Raw genomic sequence first — 23,073 nt, forward strand, 5'->3', positions numbered from 1 at the left:
ATTTTGAAATATCGTCAATAGCGTTAATATTATACACTGTAGGATGACCAAAATCATGCTTCACAACAATGGTCACCTGAATATCATACTACAACAGTCATTTCAGAAAAAAACTTTTTGCATATTTTTGGGGAATTTTATTGTGAAAAATCGTCAATAGCGTTAATATTATACACTGTATGCTCACCAAAATCATGCTACACAACAAGGGTCACCTGATAATCATACTACAACAGTCATTTCAGGAAAAAAAAAATTGCATATTTTTGGGGAATTTTATTTTGAAATATCGTCAATAGCGTTAATATTATACACTGTAGGATGACCAAAATCATGCTACACAACAAGGGTCACCTGATAATCATACTGCAACAGTTATTTCAGGAAAAAAAATTGCATATTTTTGGGGAATTTTATTGTGAAAAATCGCTAATAGCGTTAATATTATACACTGTAGGATGACCAAAATCATGATACACAACAAGGGTCACCTGATAATCATACTACAATAGTGATTTCAGGGGGAAAAAAAGTTTGTATATTTTTGGGGAATTTTATTTTGAAATATCGTCAATAGCGTTAATATTATACACTGTAGGATGACCAAAATCATGCTACACAACAATGGTCACCTGATAATCATACTACAACAGTCATTTCAGAAAAAAAATAAATATTTTTTCATATTTTTGGGGAATATTATTATGAAAAATCGTCAATAGCGTTAATATTATACACTGTATACTCACCAAAATCATGCTACACAACAAGGGTCACCTGATAATCATACTACAACAGTCATTTCAGGAAAAAAAAAAGTTTGTATATTTTTGGGGAATTTTATTTTGAAATATCGTCAATAGCGTTAATATTATACACTGTAGGATGACCAAAATCATGCTACACAACAAGGGTCACCTGATAATCATACTACAACAGTTATTTCGGAAAAAAAACTTTTTGCATATTTTTGGGGAATTTTATTGTGAAAAATCGTCAATAGCGTTAATATTATACACTGTAGGATGACCAAAATCATGCTACACAACAAGGGTCACCTGATAATCATACTACAACAGTTATTTCGGAAAAAAAACTTTTTGCATATTTTTGGGGAATTTTATTGTGAAAAATCGTCAATAGCGTTAATATTATACACTGTAGGATGACCAAAATCATGATACACAACAAGGGTCACCTGATAATCATACTACAATAGTGATTTCAGGGGGAAAAAAAGTTTGTATATTTTTGGGGAATTTTATTTTGAAATATCGTCAATAGCGTTAATATTATACACTGTAGGATGACCAAAATCATGCTACACAACAATGGTCACCTGATAATCATACTACAACAGTCATTTCAGAAAAAAAAAAATATTTTTTCATATTTTTGGGGAATATTATTGTGAAAAATCGTCAATAGCGTTAATATTATACACTGTATACTCACCAAAATCATGCTACACAACAATGGTCACCTGATAATCATACTACAACAGTCATTTCAGGAAAAAAAAAAGTTTGTATATTTTTGGGGAATTTTATTTTGAAATATCGTCAATAGCGTTAATATTATACACTGTAGGATGACCAAAATCATGATACACAACAATGGTCACCTGATAATCATACTACAACAGTTATTTCAGGAAAAAAAGAAATTGCATATTTTTGGGGAATTTTATTTTGAAATATCGTCAATAGCGTTAATATTATACACTGTATACTCACCAAAATCATGATACACAACAATGGTCACCTGATAATCATACTACAACAGTTATTTCAGGTAAAAAAAGGATTTGCATATTTTTGGGGATTTTTATTTTGAAATATCGTCAATAGCGTGAATATTATACACTGTATACTCACCAAAATCATGCTACACAACAATGGTCACCTGATAATCATACTACAACAGTTATTTCAGGAAAAAAAAGATTTGCATATTTTTGGGGAATTTTATTGTGAAAAATCGTCAATAGCGTTAATATTATACACTGTAGGATGACCAAAATCATGCTACACAACAAGGGTCACCTGATAATCATACTACAAGAGTTATTTCATTAAAAAAATTAATCTTTTTGCATATTTTTGGGGAATTTTATTGTGAAAAATCGTCAATAGCGTTAATATTATACACTGTATACTCACCAAAATCATGCTACACAACAAGGGTCACCTGATAATCATACTACAACAGTCATTTCAGAAAAAAAAAAAAATTTTAGCATATTTTTGGGGAATATTATTGTGAAAAATCGTCAATAGCGTTAATATTATACACTGTAGGATGACCAAAATTATGATATACAACAATGGTCACCTGATAATCATACTACAACAGTCATTTCAGAAAAAAAACTTTTTGCATATTTTTGGGGAATTTTATTGTGAAAAATCGTCAATAGTGTTAATATTATACACTGTAGGATGACCAAAATCATGCTACACAACAATGGTCACCTGATAATCATACTACAACAGTCATTTCATAAAAAAAATACATCTTTTTGCATATTTTTGGGGAATTTTATTGTGAAAAATTGTCAATAGCGTTAATATTATACACTGTATACTCACCAAAATCATGCTACACAACAATGGTCACCTGATAATCATACTACAACAGTTATATCAGGAAAAAAAAAAAGCATATTTTTGGGGAATTTTATTTTGAAATATCGTCAATAGCATTAATATTATACAATGTAGGATGACCAAAATCATGATACACAACAAGGGTCACCTGATAATCATACTACAACAGTCATTTCAGGGGAAAAAATTGTATATTTTTGGGGAATTTTATTTTGAAATATCGTCAATAGCGTTAATATTATACACTGTAGGATGACCAAAATTATGATACACAACAAGGGTCACCTGATAATCATACTACAACAGTCATTTCAGAAAAAACACTTTTTACATATTTTTGGAGAATTTTATTGTGAAAAATCGTCAATAGCGTTAATATTATACACTGTATACTCACCAAAATCATGATACACAACAAGGGTCACCTGATAATCATACTACAACAGTGATTTCAGGAAAAAAAAATTGCATATTTTTGGGGAATTTTATTTTGAAATATCGTCAATAGCGTTAATATTATACACTGTATACTCACCAAAATCATGATACACAACAAGGGTCACCTGATAATCATACTACAACAGTTATTTCAGGAAAAAAAAATTGCATATTTTTGGGGAATTTTATTTTGAAATATCATCAATAGCGTTAATATTATACACTGTAGGATGACCAAAATCATGATACACAACAAGGGTCACCTGATAATCATACTACAACAGTTATTTAAGAAAAATCTTTTTGCATATTTTTGGGGAATTTTATTGTGAAAAATCGTCAATAGCGTTAATATTATACACTGTATACTCACCAAAATCATGCTACACAACAAGGGTCACCTGATAATCATACCACAACAGTCATTTCAGAAAAATCTTTTTGCATATTTTTTGGGAATTTTATTGTGAAAAATCATCAATAGCGTTAATATTACACACTGTATACTCACCAAAATCATGCTACACAACAATGGTCACCTGATAATCATACTACAACAGTTATTTCAGGAAAAAAAAAATTGCATATTTTTGGGGAATTTTATTTTGAAATATCGTCAATAGCGTTAATATTATACACTGCAGGATGACCAAAATCATGGTACACAACAAGGGTCACCTGATAATCATACTACAACAGTCATTTCAGAAAAAAAACTTTTTGCATATTTTTGGGGAATTTTATTGTGAAAAATCGTCAATAGCGTTAATATTATACACTGTAGGATGACCAAAATCATGCCAAACAACAATGGTCACCTGATAATCATACTACAACAGTTATTTCAGGAAAAAAAAATTGCATATTTTTGTGGAATTTTATTTTGAAATATCGTCAATAGCGTTAATATTATACACTGTAGGATGACCAAAATCATGATACACAACAAGGGTCACGTGATAATCATACCACAACAGTTATTTCAGGAAAAAAAAAATTGCATATTTTTGGGGAATTTGATTGTGAAAAATCGTCAATAGCGTTAATATTATACACTGTATACTCACCAAAATCATGATACACAACAATGGTCACCTGATAATCATACTACAACAGTTATTTCAGGGAAAGAAATTTGCATATTTTTGGAGAATTTTATTTCGAAATATCGTCAATAGCGTTAATATTATACACTGTATACTCACCAAAATCATGATACACAACAAGGGTCACCTGATAATCATACTACAACAGTCATTTCAGAAAAAAAACTTTTTGCATATTTTTGGGGAATTTTATTTTGAAAAATCGTCAATAGCATTAATCTTATACACTGTATACTCACCAAAATCATGCTACACAACAAGGGTCACCTGATAATCATACTACAACAGTCATTTCAGAAAAATCTTTTTGCATATTTTTTGGCAATTTTATTGTGAAAAATCATCAATAGCGTTAATATTACACACTGTATACTCACCAAAATCATGCTACACAACAATGGTCACCTGATAATCATACTACAACAGTTATTTCAGGAAAAAAAAAAATTGCATATTTTTGGGGAATTTTATTTTGAAATATCGTCAATAGCGTTAATATTATACACTGTAGGATGACCAAAATCATGATACACAACAAGGGTCACCTGATAATCATACTACAACAGTCATTTCAGAAAAAAAACTTTTTGCATATTTTTGGGGAATTTTATTGTGAAAAATCGTCAATAGCGTTAATATTATACAGTGTAGGATGACCAAAATCATGATACACAACAAGGGTCACCTGATAATCATACTACAACAGTTATTTCAGGAAAAAAAAATTGCATATTTTTGTGGAATTTTATTTTGAAATATCGTCAATAGCGTTAATATTATACACTGTAGGATGACCAAAATCATGATACACAACAAGGGTCACGTGATAATCATACCACAACAGTTATTTCAGGAAAAAAAAAATTGCTTATTTTTGGGGAATTTGATTGTGAAAAATCGTCAATAGCGTTAATATTATACACTGTAGGATGACCAAAATCATGATACACAACAATGGTCACCTGATAATCATACTACAACAGTCATTTCAGAAAAAAATATCTTTTTGCATATTTTTGGGGAATTTTATTGTGAAAAATCGTCAATAGCGTTAATATTATACACTGTATACTCACCAAAATCATGATACACAACAAGGGTCACCTGATAATCATACTACAACAGTCATTTCAGGGGGAAAAAAAGTTTGTATATTTTTGGGGAATTTTATTTTGAAATATCGTCAATAGCGTTAATATTATACACTGTATACTCACCAAAATCATGATACACAACAAGGGTCACCTGATAATCATACTACAACAGTTATTTCAGAAAAAACTTTTTGCATATTTTTGGGGAATTTTATTGTGAAAAATCATCAATAGCGTTAATATTATACACTGTATACTCACCAAAATCATGATTCACAACAAGGGTCACCTGATAATCATACTACAACAGTTATTTCAGGGGGGAAAAAAATTGTATATTTTTGGGGAATTTTATTTTGAAATATCGTCAATAGCGTTAATATTATACACTGTATACTCACCAAAATCATGATACACAACAATGGTCACCTGATAATCATACTACAACAGTTATTTCAGGGAAAGAAATTTGCATATTTTTGGAGAATTTTATTTCGAAATATCGTCAATAGCGTTAATATTATACACTGTAGGATGACCAAAATCATGATACACAACAAGGGTCACCTGATAATCATACTACAACAGTCATTTCAGAAAAAAAACTTTTTGCATATTTTTGGGGAATTTTATTTTGAAAAATCGTCAATAGCATTAATATTATACAATGTATACTCACCAAAATCATGCTACACAACAAGTGTCACCTGATAATCATACTACAACAGTCATTTCAGAAAAATCTTTTTGCATATTTTTTGGGAATTTTATTGTGAAAATTCATCAATAGCGTTAATATTATACACTGTATACTCACCAAAATCATGCTACACAACAATGGTCACCTGATAATCATACTACAACAGTTATTTCAGGAAAAAAAAAATTGCATATTTTTGGGGAATTTTATTTTGAAATATCGTCAATAGCGTTAATATTATACACTGTAGGATGACCAAAATCATGATACACAACAATGGTCACCTGATAATCATACTACAACAGTCATTTCAGAAAAAAATATCTTTTTGCATATTTTTGGGGAATTTTATTGTGAAAAATCGTCAATAGCGTTAATATTATACACTGTATACTCACCAAAATCATGATACACAACAAGGGTCACCTGATAATCATACTACAACAGTCATTTCAGGGGGAAAAAAAGTTTGTATATTTTTGGGGAATTTTATTTTGAAATATCGTCAATAGCGTTAATATTATACACTGTATACTCACCAAAATCATGATACACAACAAGGGTCACCTGATAATCATACTACAACAGTTATTTCAGAAAAAACTTTTTGCATATTTTTGGGGAATTTTATTGTGAAAAATCATCAATAGCGTTAATATTATACACTGTATACTCACCAAAATCATGATTCACAACAAGGGTCACCTGATAATCATACTACAACAGTTATTTCAGGGGGGAAAAAAATTGTATATTTTTGGGGAATTTTATTTTGAAATATCGTCAATAGCGTTAATATTATACACTGTAGGATGACCAAAATCATGATACACAACAAGGGTCACCTGATAATCATACTACAACAGTCATTTCAGAAAAATCTTTTTGCATATTTTTTGTTAATTTTATTGTGAAAAATCGTCAATAGCGTTAATATTATACACTGTATACTCACCAAAATCATGCTACACAACAATGGTCACCTGATAATCATACTACAACAGTTATTTCAGGAAAAAAAAAATTGCATATTTTTGGGGAATTTTATTTTGAAAAATCGTCAATAGCGTTAATATTATACAGTGTAGGATGACCAAAATCATGCTACACAACAAGGGTCACCTGATAATCATACTACAACAGTCATTTCAGAAAAATTTATTTTGCATATTTTTGGGGAATTTTATTGTGAAAAATCGTCAATAGCGTTAATATTATACACTGTAGGATGACCAAAATCATGATACACAACAAGGGTCACCTGATAATCATACTACAACAGTCATTTCAGAAAAAAAACTTTTTGCATATTTTTGGGGAATTTTATTGTGAAAAATCGTCAATAGCGTTAATATTATACACTGTATACTCACCAAAATCATGATACACAACAATGGTCACCTGATAATCATACTACAACAGTCATTTCAGGAAAAAAAAAAGAAGCATATTTTTAGGGAATTTTATTTTGAAAAATCGTCAATAGCGATAATATTATAAACTGTAGGATGACCAAAATCATGATACACAACAAGGGTCACCTGATAATCATACTACAACAGTCATTTCAGAAATTTTTTTTTTTGCATATTTTTGGGGAATTTTATTGTGAAAAATCGTCAATAGCGTTAATATTATACACTGTACGTATACTCACCAAAATCATGCTACACATCAAGGGTCACCTGATAATCATACTACAACAGTTATTTCAGGGAGAAAAAAAATTGCATATTTTTGGGGAATTTTATTGTGAAATATCGTCAATCGCGTTAATATTATACACTGTAGGATGACCAAAATCATGATACACAACAAGGGTCACCTGATAATCATACTACAACAGTCATTTCAGGAAAAAAAAAATTGTATATTTTTGGGGAATTTTATTGTGAAAAATCATCAATAACGTTAATATTATACACTGTACGTATACTCACCAAAATCATGATACATTTACACAACTGAAACATCTGTACATAGTTTTTCATTATTTGATAGGTGATGTCAATCTAACCATTTATTTATTAAGCTTTTCAAATGACTCTGACTCAGGTGTGAGCTCCTTTTACAGTATTGACAGTAATGTCTGAAACAATAACAACTTTTTTTTTTTTTCAGAACTGGAGTGATTTAAATATTTGCAACATGGGCATTGGTGTTCTCCTTAGGTCTACTACATTTTCTTATTGGTGGATAACATTTGACTTTGAATATAAAAAAATAGCTTGAGGAAAAATTATTAATATATATTCTAACACGTTCTATATCGTGTCAAGACTATCTCTCTATTCTACATATTCCATATGTGTGTGTGTGTGTGTGTGGGGGGGGGGGGGTTTGTGCACAATATCCACTTACTTTGAGTTTGGGAGAGCTGGTCTACGGGCCCCTCTCTGGATTGCTGCGACTGTCTTTGCTACCCGGGCTGGTGAAAGCGTGGCGGCTCGTGACACCGGTTTGCCGGTCACACAAGAGATGTCTGGTATGATCCGGCGGGGCCGGTACCAGCCCCACAGCCAAGACCACCTCAATTAGGTTCTGCTGCTTCCAGTGATCTACGGGTCCTTTTGGAGGCCAGCCAACATGTGTGCTCGCTCGGTACCTAGGCCTGCACCTCAACAGGAAGAAGAGCAGGCTCCAGCCTTCACAGTCCACGGAGTTCCTAGGCAGTTCCTCCGCCTCTTGGGGTTAATGGCAGCCACAGTGCATGTCATACCCCTGGCTCTTCTGAACATGCGCCCAGTCCCATATTAACGCTATTGACGATTTTTCACAATAAAATTACCCAAAAATAAACAAAAACACAATTTTCTGAAATAACTGTTGTAGTATGATTAACAGGTGACCCTTGTTGTGTAGCATGATTTTGGTGAGTATAGAGTGTATAATATTAACGCTATTGACGATTTTTCACAATAAAATTCCCCAAAAATATGCAAAAAGATTTTTTTTCTGAAATAACTGTTGTAGTTTGATTATCAGGTGACCCTTGTTGTGTGGAGTGAATATAGTGAAGACTACTGTGTATAATATTGAAGCTATTGAAGGGAAATCAATGGAACGACAGCACATGACAGTGATGATATTGAAGTATTATACACTTGTATAATACTTCGCTTGTAAACAATGTTTCGTTTGTGAGCTATTGATCGCTGAAGTTCGATTCTGCCAATCTCTTTCTAACTTTACCCAAGTATTTCAGCGATCCTGCACTATGGCCAACTAAAATGACCCATTCTGATAGAGTAGGAGTAGGAAGAGCAGAGGAGAGGCAGTGTTGGTTAGACTTAAACTACATGTAGTTGAACTACATAGCTTAACTACAATTAGCTGTAACTTGCTGGTAGTTAAACTACATTCATATGTTGTGCTGCGTCAAGTATTTCAACTACTTTTTGGGTTATTTTTTGTAGTTTAACTCAATTTACAAACTACAATTTTGGTCAATAACATGAAATATTTTTGTTGGCATGGACGCCTTTATTTAGCAGCGTATATGGCATGTGCTCTAACCACTCGACCACCTGCACATGAAATATTTTTTATAAAAAAAAGACCTATATAATATAAATGTCATTTTAAATAAAAAAAATTTAAAAAAGGCATGAATCATGTCATGACATGCCAACATTGTTGTTCAAGACACACCGATCTAGAATATGTCTGCCTCTTTGGGTTTTTTATTACATTTTTTGTAGACTGATTTACATTTCTGATTTACATGTGGGTATTGGGGTAGGATTTTCATTTTCTCTTTATATTACCCAACATGTCTATGGTGAACCTACAGTATGTTGACTAACATGTCAGCTTTTTTTCTTTAAAAAAATAAAACTGAGTTGAGAGGCATATTTCTGCTGGCATGCTGGCTGCTTTCATATAGACCACATGTTGATTTATTTAACGCTGAGTTAAATGAGTATAATGAGTATAAGTAGTTGCTAAAGCTACTTTTTTTAGCTGTAGTTTTACAAACTACATTTCTCCAGGGGTAGTTTGTTCAAACTACTGTCAGGCTGAACTACATTTGGTTTTACAAGGAATGCTTGCAAAGTAGCTTCCCCAACACTGAGGAGAGGAGAGGAAGAGCAGAGGAAGAGCAAGGGAAAATGAGAAATCCGGGTGCGTGGGGGCCCATCTAAGATTATCTCTTCCCGGACCCAGGCAAGACTGTCAGCTGGCCTGTCTGTATGTATGAGCAAAATACAGTGAAATGTGTTTTTATCAACTGGTATTGCTATCAATGGATAATCCAGCTAGAACTGGTTTTCTGACTTCTAAACTGGAACAATTCAAACTCCAGCGTGACATAATTCCCAATTCCCTGCTCAGCCGTGCAGCCGAATACTCCCAGTGGCCACTTGTGGTACTGCAGTAAAAAAAAAAATCCCCTCTGGCCCAAATAGACCACTATTGTAAAAGAGATGCCTGTAAAACTATTGATATGACACCTTGAACTGGACACAAGGTAAATTATGAGTCTTTATGTTATACATTTTTTGATCCATGGAGTTTTTTTTTATATTTGTAAAACTTTCCTCAAGCTGAGAAAAGCAATTTTAAAATCTGAGACATCATCACCATGTAAAGTCTGTGGGCCGAGCTGGAACTTGCAGCCTTGGAAACACTACTGAGCATATTCAATGGAAAACCAACATACAACCCAGATGCTAAAAACCTCTATATGACCCAATTGATCCAAATTAAACAGAGCTGATTGATTAACAGACTTTAACTGTGATTTTCTCTTTTCTGTGGAGAGTTTTACCCATTTTCTAAAAGTTCTGTTTTGCTCTTTTTCACTTTTATACAACTTATAATACAACTGTGTGTTTATAGTTAGAGATCAAACTGAAACCACCACGTTATCACATCAACACGTTTTTAATAAAAACAACACTTTTAAAAATAATTTTACTCCCTTTTTTTGGAAAAATTGTCATTTAAACTCATATAGACAAAAAAAAATACAATTAAAAAAATATTCCATCAAGAACATGAACAACGAGACAGAACTATGGTAACCCTTAGCAACCGCTTTGCAGAGACAGATGGCGTAAGTAAGTAGAATATAAACACGTCTGTGATGATGGAAAGTTAACGGGGGATTAAAGAAGAAAAAACTAAAACTACGACAAAGTGTGATGACAGGGGTTGAAGCTTCAGTTCCCGTGGTAACGAAGGTGGATTTTTGAAGGTGTGTGTGTCAGCGTAATATCATTAAAGGAGTAGTAGTACTAGTAAAGCAGTAGGTGTGGCTCCAGACACACACACACACACACGCCCCTATTGGTTTTTCAAAAGTGTTCATGATTGGTTGAAAAACACTTGAGAGCCAGCTCGGGATTGGTCGGTTGGATTGGGTTACTGGTTGAGTTGATAGTTTGCTCAGACCGAGAGGCCGAGAGGTCAAGGGTCAATCTCGTCGGGGACGATGGTGAGGATGACGTCCTCGTTGCCTCGCCTCACCACCGTTCGCAACGTCTCGTCCCGCTTTATGGCAGCGCTGACGTCGCTGGCTGAGGTGACTCGCTCGCCGTTGATGCTGATGATGACGTCGCTCTCCTGCAGGCCAGCTCTGTGACGGAGAAAGAAGAAGGTACGACAAACAGGTTAGGTGTTAGCATTTATCGTAGATTTATACGATGTTCATTAAAGGGACAGGAAGTTATAAAGTGACCATATATGGTAGTTTGGTAGGTTGATAAAGTTATTGATTACTGCTGACTATAGCTGGAGATGGGTTGAGGGGAGGCACGTCAGTTTTATTAGTGTTGTTGCATTTCCTACTCGTCACCACTAGGTGTCAGTAAAGGTTACAACTTATAGAAATGTACTTAATTGTCATTTTAAGGCCCACTTTACAGTTACAATCATATGACATTTTTGTAGCTTATTTCTTTCAATGAACTGCACCAATTACGTGTTAGCATTTTATAATAAATGTCCATGGTGTTGCATTAAAGGGTCACTAAGTATAATTTTTATAAAGTGACTATAAGACAAATGGTAGTTTGGTAGGTTGATAAGGTTATCAGTTTTAATAGTGTTGTTGCATTTCCTACTAGTCACCACTAGGTGTCGATAAAGGTTACAATTTATAGAAACTAATTGTAATTTTAAGGTGCACTTTACAATTTTGCTGCAGAATCCAGCAAGTTCAAAAAAATGTGAATTATTCTTAAAATCACTTTATATAGAAAGTGGATCATGAAACTGATATTGTTATATAATATTTTTGTAGCTGATTTAATTAATCAATTTCATCAATCTTAACAATGATGTGTAAATCCAGTGTTGGCTGTTAGTCAACGAGATATGAGGTTATATCCCTGCTTTTATAACCTTTTCATTGAGTATTTGATATTAAATGGTAAACTGACTGTACTTATATAGCACTTTCTAGTCTTTTCTGACCACTCAAAGCACTTTTACACCACATGTCTCATTCCCCCATTCACACACTGATGGCAGGAGCTACCACACAGGGTTCCAACCTGCTCATCAGGAGGAAACTAACCATTTATACACATTGGCGCAGTCATTGGGAGCAATTCGGGGTTAGGTATGTTGCCCAAAGACACATCAACATGTGGACTGGAGGAGCCGGGAATCAAACTGCCGATCTCATGATTGGTGGACAACTGCTCTACCTCCTGAACCACAAATCTAAAAGTCCTGTAAACCTGTTTTCTCAAGCTGCCCCTCTGCAAACCCTCTGAAGATTTGACTTCCTTTTCTTGTTCTTTACACAAAGTGGAAACTTCTCAAATACATATTTATATGTTTGAGCCGAAATCAGATCTTAAATATGAGAGTGGACAACAGAATCAACCTATTGAACCACCAACCTCAACGATAAAGGCTATCGGCTGTTTGTAGGTATACATGAAACCTCAAATTTGGGAACTTTGACCATGTTTTACGTAGACGTTTGACATTATAATTGTATAAAATGAACAGAAAAAATCACAGAGAGCACATTATGTCCCCTTTAAATCTAGAGCATCCACTTCCAGACCCGATGGAAATGATGCCAAAGAGAAATCTGAATCTGTTCAGCTATGACTGAAGCAGTTTGTCCTCCCTGCCAAGAGGGAGTTGGACAGTCTGGGTGGGGAAACATTCATGATTCTGTCTTCACTGCCAGCTTTCAGCCTGCTTCCAAAAACAAAACAGCAGCTTAGAAAAAAAACAAAAAACTTTCTATATCACACACAGAGAGAGAGAGAGAGAGAGAGAGAGAGAGAGAGAGAGAGAGAGAGAGAGAGAGAGGAGAGAGAGAGAGAGAGAGAGAGAGAGAGAGAGAGACGGAGTGAGAGAGTTCAAATCTTATAAATGTCCTTTCAGCAGGATCAGATCCTCATCCTGACTCCTGTGTGTGTTTCACATAAACCCGACCAGACAACGAGAAAACAAACTTCACCTGATATTTTCTCAGGTGAGACGTTGAGGTATTCTGCAGGATTCAGTCTGGAACAAATCAGCACGCACCCCCTCTATCTATTTTAACCCTCCTGTTGTCCTCGAGCCAGGGAAGGAAGGGAGGAGAAGGAAGGAAGGAAGGGAGGAAGGAAGGAAGGAAGGAAGGAAGGAAGGGAGGAAGGAAGGAAGGAAAGGAAGGAAGGAAGGAAGGAAGGGAGGGAGGAAGGGAGGAAGGAAGGGAGGGAGGAAGGAAGGGAGGGAAGGGAGGAAGGGAGGGAGGAAGGAAGGGAGGAAGAAGGAAGGAAGGGAGGGAGGAAGGGAGGTAGAAGGAAGGAAAGGAGGAAGGGAGGGAGGAAGAAGGAAGGAAAGGAGGGAAGGATTAAGGAAGGAAGGAAGGAAAGGAGGGAAGGGAGGGAGGAAGGAAGGAAGGAAGGAAGGAAGGGAGAAAGGAAGAGAGGAAGGAAGAAGGAAGGAAAGGAGGGAAGGGAGGGAGGAAGGAAGGAAGGAAGGAAGGAAGGGAGAAAGGAAGAGAGGAAGGAAGAAGGAAGGAAGGAGGGAGGAAGGAAGGAGGGAAGGTAGGAGGGAGGGAGGAAGGAATGAAGGAAGGAGGTAAGGTAGGAGGGAGGAAGGAGGAAAGAAGGAAGGATGGGAGGAAGAAGGAAGGAAAGGAGGGAGGGATTAAGGAAGGGAGGAAGGAAGGAAGGGATGAAGGAAGGAAAGGAGGGAGGAAGGAAGGAGGAAAGAAGGGAGGGAGGAAGGAGGAAAGAAGGGAGGGAGAAAGGAAAAGAGGAAGGGAAGAAGGGAGGAAAGAAGGACAGAGGAAAAAGGGAAGGGAGGGAAGGAAAGAAGGAGGGAAGGAAGGAGGGAAGGAAGGAGGGAAGGAAAGAAGGAAGGAAGGGAGGAAAAAAGGAACAGTCAAAACAGACGGGGTCTATTTGACCCGGGAGGACGACAGGAAGGTTAAAACATTTGACAGTAAAGCTCACTACAGATTTTTACTTGCTTGGTGAAAATATAACTTGATTTGACATATTTGGCAGTGAACGGCAGATTCTGTGGGAGTAACAACAACAAAAGAAAAGTGACACTCACGACTCAGCTGGAGTCCGGCTGATGACCTCGATGACGTAAGACCCTGAAGTGACATCTGGGAAGTCTGACTGCCGCTCCTTCAGCTCCTTAGCCAGCCTGAGGTGGGACGAAAACAGACCAAACATCAGCATTTCTTACTTAAATTGTCCTCGACACACCAGACTGAACTTTATTAAACTTGACGGGATGATGCATTGTGGATCATTTTCTATTCGCTTTGCCCTAGAAAAACTGCCTAATTTCATCAAAAAATAATCTGATTTTCATGCATCTGCAGCATTAACCCTCCCGGTGTCCTCGAGTCAAGGAAGGAAGGGAGGAAGGGAGGAAGGAAATGGGGAAAGGAAAGAAGGAAGGGAGGGAGAAAGGAAGGATGAAAGGGAGGAAGGATGAAGGAAGGAAAGGAGGGAGGTAAGAAGGAAGGAAGGAAGGAAGGTAGGAGGGACGGAGGAAAGAAAGAAGGAAGGAAGGAGGGAGGGAGAAAGGAAAAGAGGAAGGACGGAAGGATGAAGGAGAGGAAAAGGAGGGAGGAAGGAAGGAGGGAAGGAAGGAAGGTAGGAGGGAGGGAGGAAAGACGGAAGGGAGGGAGAAAGGAAGGATGAAATGGAGGAAGGATGAAGGAAGGAAAGGAGGGAGGAAGGAAGGAGGGAAGGAAGGAAGGAAGGAAGGAGGGAGGGAGAAAGGAAAGGAGGAAGGGAGGAAGGAAGGAAAGAAGGACAGAGGAAAGGAGGAAGGAAGGACGGAGGAAAGAAGGAAGGTAAGAGGGAGGGAGGAAAGAAGGAAGGTACTGTAGGAGGGAGGGAGAAAGGAAAAGAGGAAGGGAGGAAGGAAAGAAAGAAGGACAGAGGAAAGAAGGAAGGGAGGAAGAAAGGACAGAGGAAAGAAGGAAGGTAGGAGGGAGGGAGGAAAGAAGGAAGGTAGGAGGGAGGGGAGAAAGGAAAAGAGGAAGGGAGGAATGAAAGAAAGAAGGACAGAGGAAAGAAGGAAGGGAAGAAAGAAAGAGAAAGGAGAGAGGGAGGAAAGAAGGAACAGTCAAAAACAGACGGGGTCAATTTGACCCGGGAGGACGACACAAAGGTTAAGTCACTGTTTAACCCTTAACATACTGTTCATATTCTACACCCTCGCTGTATGTTCCCCTCATAAAAAGCACAGATGTGTTTAGAAAGCATCAATAGTCGATCTGACTGATCAATAAATGTGATTAAACCTTGATTCATGTGTCAGAGAGCAGAGAGAGTGTATTTTTTAGCTTTTACACCACTAAACATCTCCTATCACACAATATCATGTCCTATTTTACCTAAGACATGAAAATATAACATAGCAATAATGATGGAAATGTCTCTTTTTGGTAGTTTTTGAGTCTCTTTAGTCACCCCATCTCTATGGTTACCATGGTAACTAGATGGCAGCTGTTCATCAGAATTAGTCATCTTTATTTTCTGTCTGAATTTCACTTTTGTGGTAATGTTGTATTAAAAGTTAGGATTATTATGCTTTTTGGCATGTTTAAGGACGCTCCAACACTACTAATTTGAGAATTAGATGCTATTGTTATTGAGTTTGCTTTCAGTTTTTTTCCTTTTTTAAATCAAGTATCTAAGGATAGATGAAGCTGTATGCTTTATAGATCGTATAAAAACCCTCGGAGGCAAATTTGTGATGTGTGATATTTGACTTGACTTTTAAAAAGCCTTCTCATTGCTGCATTAAAGGAGACTTGGACATCTAAAGAAGTGAGAACCAGCGGGCAAGAAGCACCGAATTTATGAGGTAAGGAGTCAAAAATGAAAAAATGAAGACAAACAATTAGCAAATATAGAGATAAAGAAAAAGAAGAATGTAAAATGATGTCGTAACAAAATAAATAATCAACTTAACCCTCCTGTTGTCCTCGTGTCAAGGAAGGAAGGAAGGAAGGAAGGAAGGAAGAAGGATGGAAGGAAAGGAGGAAAGAAGGAAGGAAGGAAGGGAGGAAAGGAAAGAAGGAAGGCAGGTAAGAAAGGAAGGTGGGGGGAGGAAAGAACGAAAGAAAGAGAGAAGGAGGGAGAGAGGAAAAGACGAAGGCAAGAAGGATGGAAAGAAGGAAGCGAGGAAGGGAAGGAAGGAAGGAAGGGAGGAAAAAGGAAGGAAAGGAGGGAGGAAGGAAGGAAGGAAGGAAGGAAGGAAGGATGGAAGGAAAGGAAAGAAGGAAGGGAGGTAAGAAAGGAAGGAAGGAAGGTGGGGGGGAGGAAAGAAGGAAAGAAAGAGAGAAGGAGGGAGAAAGGAAAAGAGGAAGGCAAGAAGGAAGGAAAGAAGGACAGGAAAGAAGGAAGGGAGGAATGAAGGAGGGGAAGGAAAGAAAGAAGGAACAGTCAAACCAGACGGGGTCAATTTGACCCGGTGAGGACGACACAAAGGTAAAATTGTCGATACGATTCGGTGAAAGAGTCATCAATTATGCAACACCTCGGCATTAACGGGCTAAAACCCGCCGAGCCGTTAAAGTTTATAAGCTCTCGTAAAGTAAAGCTTGTTTTCTAGTGTTTTGGAACGTTTGGGTCGAGCCTGGGCGGCGGTGGGCGTGGACTGAGCTGACTGACATTCCTGTTCTCAGTCATCATGTTGGCACAACGTCTCTAAAGATGATGTCACCACTGTGAGTACGATCACCGCCCCTCGTTACGCGTGAAGAGGACCGAAAAACATCAGACTGGCTGCAGACCATCTCACACTATAGTGGCATTTTACACTTGATAACAGAAATACTAACATTTATTTTCCATTTTTATTATCACAATGTATATAAAATGTTGTTTTATAACAGTAAAATAACAGAAACCTGATTAACACCACATTAGACATATATACCCCTGTATCTTTAAAATATCTTCATCTAATATTCTCCCTTAACTTTAACCAGAAAATCCAGCAAAAACTAAACTTCAGTGTTTCAACAGTTTTATTGTAATTCAATGAAAATACAAAATATTTCCATTTTCACACAAAATAATGTAAATTTATGTAAATCTAATGAATTATGATGTGTATGCCAGACATATTTATTTTATATTTTATCTTGTTTTTACTACTCAGATTATTTTATTCTATTTTATTTCCTGATTGTTTTTCTTTTCTTAACACAACTTTTATGTCTTTATGTTTTACTTCATCACATTTCCTCTTTAGTTGTTTTATTATGTTCCTTTATTTTTTCTCTTTTAATACCTCCACCTCACATTTCTCTATTTCATGGTGACTTTATTTTATTGTTTCTTTATTAATGTTTTATTATTATTTTACACAGAGATTGTTTATTGTATATAGTATAGTTTTTTTTATTTATTTGGATATTCCTAAATGTGTTGTTTGTTTAGTTGTTGTTTTTTTACTATATAAAGCACTTTATGTTACTTTAACATGGATTAAAAGTGATATACAAATATAGTTTGATTGATGAACTTACGTTGGAGTGAGACTCATCATTCTGACTCCGATGTATTTCTTCTTCATGTACGTTTTACCTGGAAAACAACAAAAAAGAAACATGTTGTTTGAATAGTTTACTATGAAAATCATTACCTCGTGTGATGTTTATCTTCTTCATCTTTTAGTGTAGTTATATTCTTAGAAACCAAACTAACACAAGTCTTCAATTTAAAGCAGAATAAACATTATAAAACAACTTTTCTGATACTGACAAGAGACAAGTAACAATCACAAAGCCTCCAGGTAGAAACCTCTACAACTGTGTGGTGTGTGTGTGTGTCTGTGTGTGTGTCTGTGTGTGTGTGTGTGTGTGTGTGTGTGTGTGTGTGTGTGTGTGTAATGGTTGGAGAGACACACACATGCTTCTAATATAACGTTGGCAAAGTGGAGGAAATGGGATTTAGTACAGTGGTTGTAAATGGAGCTTTTTACAGGCTGCTGAAGCAGGAAACAGTTCACTGCTACAGTAACACGTCTCTGTCTTACTGTGAACTTTAACCATACGATAGGATATATACTTTTTATAATCAAATGGAGCTGATAATCGATTAGAAATATAATCAGAAACTGTTTTATAAGTTAGTTAATTGTTCTAAGTGTTGGTTCTAGTTCCTCAAATGTGAAGACTTGATGGTTTCCTTCATCATATATGATAATAAGTAGAATATATTTGTTGGTTTTATATTTGTTCTTTTACTATTTAAACAGTCAAACCAGAATTTTTCACAAAATCAATTAATTGAGAAAATAAACATTAGTTTAATCAATAATCTCATCATATCCTATCCTATCATATCCCATCCCATCCTATCCTATCCTATCCTATCCTATCCTATCCTATCCTATCCTATCTCATCCTTTATTTATCTTATCATATCTCATCCTATCCCATCCTATCCTATCCTATCCTATCCTATCCTATCCCATCCTATCCCATTCTATCCTATCCTATCCTATCCTATCCTATCATATCCTATCCTATCTCATCCTATATTTATCTTATCCTATCGTATCCTATCCCATCCTATCCCATCCCATCCTATCCTTTCCTATCCTATTTTATCCCATCCTATCCTATCCTATCCTATCCCATCCTATCCTATCCTATTTTATCCATCCTATCCCATCCCATCCTATCCTATCTCATCCTATCCTATCTCATCCTATCCCCATCCTATATTTATCCCATCCTATCCTATCCTATCCCATCCTATCCTATCCCATCTATCCCATCCTATCCCATCCCATCCCATCCTATCCTATCCTATCCTATCCCATCCCTATCCCATTCTATCCTATCCTATCCTATCCTATCCTATCATATCCTATCCTATCTCATCCTATATTTATCTTACCTATCCTATCCTATCATATCCTATCCTATCTCATCCTATATTTATCTTATCCTATCGTATCCTATCCCATCCTATCCCATCCCATCCTATCCTTTCCTATCCTATTTTATCCCATCCTATCCTATCCTATCCTATCCCATCCTATCCTATCCTATTTTATCCCATCCTATCCCATCCCATCCTATCCTATCTCATCCTATCCTATCTCATCCTATCCCATCCTATATTTATCCCATCCTATCCTATCCTATCCCATCCTATCCTATCCCATCCTATCCCATCCTATCCCATCCCATCCCATCCTATCTCATCCTATCCTATCTCATCCTATCCCATCCTATCCTATCTCATCCTATCCCATCCTATATTTATCCCATCCTATCCTATCCTATCCCATCCTATCCTATCCCATCCTATCCCATCCTATCCCATCCCATCCCATCCTATCTCATCCTATCCTATCTCATCCTATCCCATCCTATATTTATCCTATCTCATCCTATCCCATCCTATATTTATCCTATCTCATCCTATCCCATCCTATATTTATCCCATCCTATCCTATCCCATCCTATCCTATCCTATCCCATCCTATCCCATCCTATCCCATCCCATCCTATCCTATCTCATCCTATCCTACCCATCCTATCTCATCCTATATTTATCCTATCCCATCCCATCCTATCCTATCCTATCCCATCCTACACTACCTTACCTTACCTTATCTAACTTATCCTATTAAACAAATAAAATAAAGTACTAAAAGTATGTAAGTAAAGTAAAGTAAACAAAATTAAGTATTGTGGTTCCCTTAATGTAACAAAACAACAATAGAAAACAAATCTGCATTAAACAGTTGAGGTAAAACAAACAGCTCACTCTTTATTTATGGATATTATAAATGAGTATGTTATCCCCCTCTCTTCTCTTGACTCTGATATGAAGTGTTATGTGATGAAACCTCATAAAACAAAGCTGTGAGACAAACCTTTGGCTTGCCTTTCATGTGACTCTGCCAGGAACTGTCTGATCTTATCCGATGGGATGGCGAAGGAGATTCCTGCTGTTACCTTCAGAGTGTTGATACCGATCACTTCCCCGTCCTGCACATACAGAAACAACACATTAATACATCATCATTCCTTAACCCTCCTGTTGTCCTGGAGACAAGGAAGGAAGGGAGGAAGGAAGGGAGGGAGGAAGGGAGTGGAGGAAGGGAGGGAGGGAGGAAGAAGGAAGGAAGGGAGGGAGGAAGGGAGGGAGGAAGAAGGAAGGAAGGGAGGGGAGGGAGGAAGGGAGGGAGGAAGGGAGGAAGGGAGGAAGAGGGAAGGAAAGGAGGAAGGAAGGGAGGAGGAAGGGAGGGAGGAAGGAAGGAAGGAAGGAAGGAAGGAAGGAAAGGAGGGAGGAAGGAAGGAAGGAAGGAAGGAAGGAAGGAAGGAAGGAAGGAAAGGAGGAAGGGAGGGAGGAGGAAGGAAGGAAAGGAGGGAGGAAGGAAGGAAAGAAGGACAGAGGAAATATGGGAGGAAGGAAGGAAGGACGGAGGGAGGAAAAAAGGAAAGAGGGAGGAGGAAGGAAAAGAGGAAGGGAGGAAGGAAGGAAGGAGGAAGGAAGGGAGGGAGGGAAGAGGAAGGAAGGAAGGAAAGGAGGGAGGGAAGAGGAAGGAAGGAAGGAAAGGAGGGAGGGGAGGAAGGAGAAAAGAAGGACAGAGGAAAGAAGGAAGGGAGGAAGGTAGGAAGGAAGGAAGGAAGGAAGGAAGGAAGGAAGGAGGGAAGGAAAGAAGGAGGGAGGGAGGAAAGGAAAGAGAGAAGGAAGGAAGGAAGGGAGGAAATAAGGAACAGTCCAAACAGACGGGGTCCCAAATTTCCACATGAAGCTTGTTAAACAGCGTTTCTGACGCCACATTGTTCAGCTTTCGGTTAAAACAGCTGCTGGCTGAGAACAAAGTAATCAGAGTCAGCTGTGGGCCTGTGAGACTCGCTGCCAAAGCATTACGTTAACTCTTTATTTACTTTTCCTAATAAGGAGTTTAGTGTTTGTTTGTTTATCTGAGGTTACGTATATGTGTGTGTTTCGTAACCTGGATCTGCTCCAAGTATTTAAAAAAGAAAGAAAAGAAAAGATGTTGTTGTTGTTTCTGTTTATTTTCCCAATGTATTACATCTCTGCTCCCCAAGAAAGAAAGAAATATACTTAAAAAACAATCTATAATGATAATAATACTGTTTTATACTACAGTAAAACATGTTAGCAGTAATGTGTTTTATGTCCATGCGGTTTAATCAAATTTAAATATATATGAGAATATGGTTTTTATTCACTCACCAGATTGACTAGTGGTCCTCCTGAGTTGCCGTACTGCAAGTAAACAAACACAGGATGTAAAAGCAGATCAATGCAGAGGGGTTGTAGCTGATTAAAAAAAACACTGAATTAACTAAAGACTTCATCAAACATCCATTTAAACAAAGGCAAACACACACATGGTTATCATATTATAACCATGGTAACAGTTCAGGTTGTGTCATGTTCAGTTTTGCAGGATTTGGAGACTTTAACTTTTACAAGAAGCCACTTTTATTTAACTGTCTCTTAAACCTTCGTGTCGTCCTCCCGGGTCAAATTGACCCTGTCTGTTTTGACTGTTCCTTCTTTCCTCCCTTCCTTCCTGTCGTCTGTCCTTCCTCCCTCCCTCCTTGTCTCCTTCTTTCCTTTCTCCATCCCCCTTTCTTCCTTCTGTCCTTCCTCCCTTCCTTCTTTCCTTCTTCCTCCTCTTTCCTTTCTCTCTCCCTCTCTCTTTCCTTCTTTCCTCCGTCCTTCCTTCCTCTTCCTTCCTTCCTTCCTTCCTTCCTTCCTTCCTTTCCTTCCTCTCTTCCTTCGGTCCTTCCCTCCTACCTTCCTCCCTCCTTTCCTTCCTTCTTCCTCCTTTACTTCCTTCTTCCCCCCTTCCTTACCTTCCTCCCTCCTTTCCTTCCTTCATCCTCCCTTCCTTCCTTCCTCCCTCCTTTCCTTCCTTCTTCCTCCCCTCCTTCCTCCTTTCCTTCTTTCTTCCTCACTTCCATCCTTCCCTCCTCCCTCCCTCCCTCCCTCCCTCCCTCCCTTCCTTCCTTGACTCGAGGACAACAGGAGGTTTAACTCACGTTGATGATGGCGTCAGTCTGGATGTAGTCCATGTCAGAGTTTCGGAGGCCGAGCTCTTTGCCTCCTCTCTGAGTGGTGCTGACGATGCCGGTGGTGACGGTGTTCTGCAGGGAGAACGGGCTGCCGATGGCGACCACGAACTCACCGGGCCGAAGGTCTGCTGACCGGCCGAGCAGAAAGAACCGGCAGCTTCATCTGCACACGGAGACAGAAGAGAGATAGAAAGATAGATGTGGTTAAATAAAGAGAAGAGAGGATGTATATTAACCCTCATCCAGTGTTCGGGTCAAATCTGACCAATTTTCAACTTTCATATATCATAAATATTGTGTCTGATTGCCTCAAGGCCTTATGATATTCGGACCAGGATTGGCTCTAAAGTAGTCGTAATGTCACAAATCATGCTCAGAACAAATAGGGATAAAAGTGAAAACTGCACATTCTGCACAGAGAACATCCAACAAGAAAAACACATTTTTGACTTCAATAATAAATAATTTTGTTTGGTAGAGTTCACTTTTGTGACATGATATCTGCTCAAAAACTAAATCTATTGAACCCATTTAACTTTTTTTGGGGCAATCTTTACCACTTGTATGAGGCATGTAATGCACAGACAGAACATCAGGTTGTTCTATGGTT

The 23,073-nt window shown here is 37.2% G+C and overlaps 1 protein-coding gene across 1 annotated transcript; it reads right to left on the reverse strand.

The window, feature by feature from the left end:
- Positions 1 to 10,821: 10,821 nt before the first annotated feature.
- On the reverse strand, positions 10,822 to 22,626 carry LOC133976746 (serine protease HTRA1B-like). Its single transcript, XM_062414946.1, is given in 7 exon segments — positions 10,822 to 11,528; positions 14,468 to 14,563; positions 17,916 to 17,973; positions 20,282 to 20,396; positions 21,616 to 21,648; positions 22,431 to 22,607; positions 22,609 to 22,626. Coding segments are annotated over 7 exon segments (666 nt in total). The 3' UTR covers positions 10,822 to 11,359.
- Between the last annotated feature and the right edge of the window lie 447 nt (positions 22,627 to 23,073).

Source organism: Scomber scombrus, unplaced genomic scaffold (genome assembly GCF_963691925.1).
Source record: "Scomber scombrus unplaced genomic scaffold, fScoSco1.1 SCAFFOLD_188, whole genome shotgun sequence".
NCBI classification, from domain to species: domain Eukaryota; kingdom Metazoa; phylum Chordata; class Actinopteri; order Scombriformes; family Scombridae; genus Scomber; species Scomber scombrus.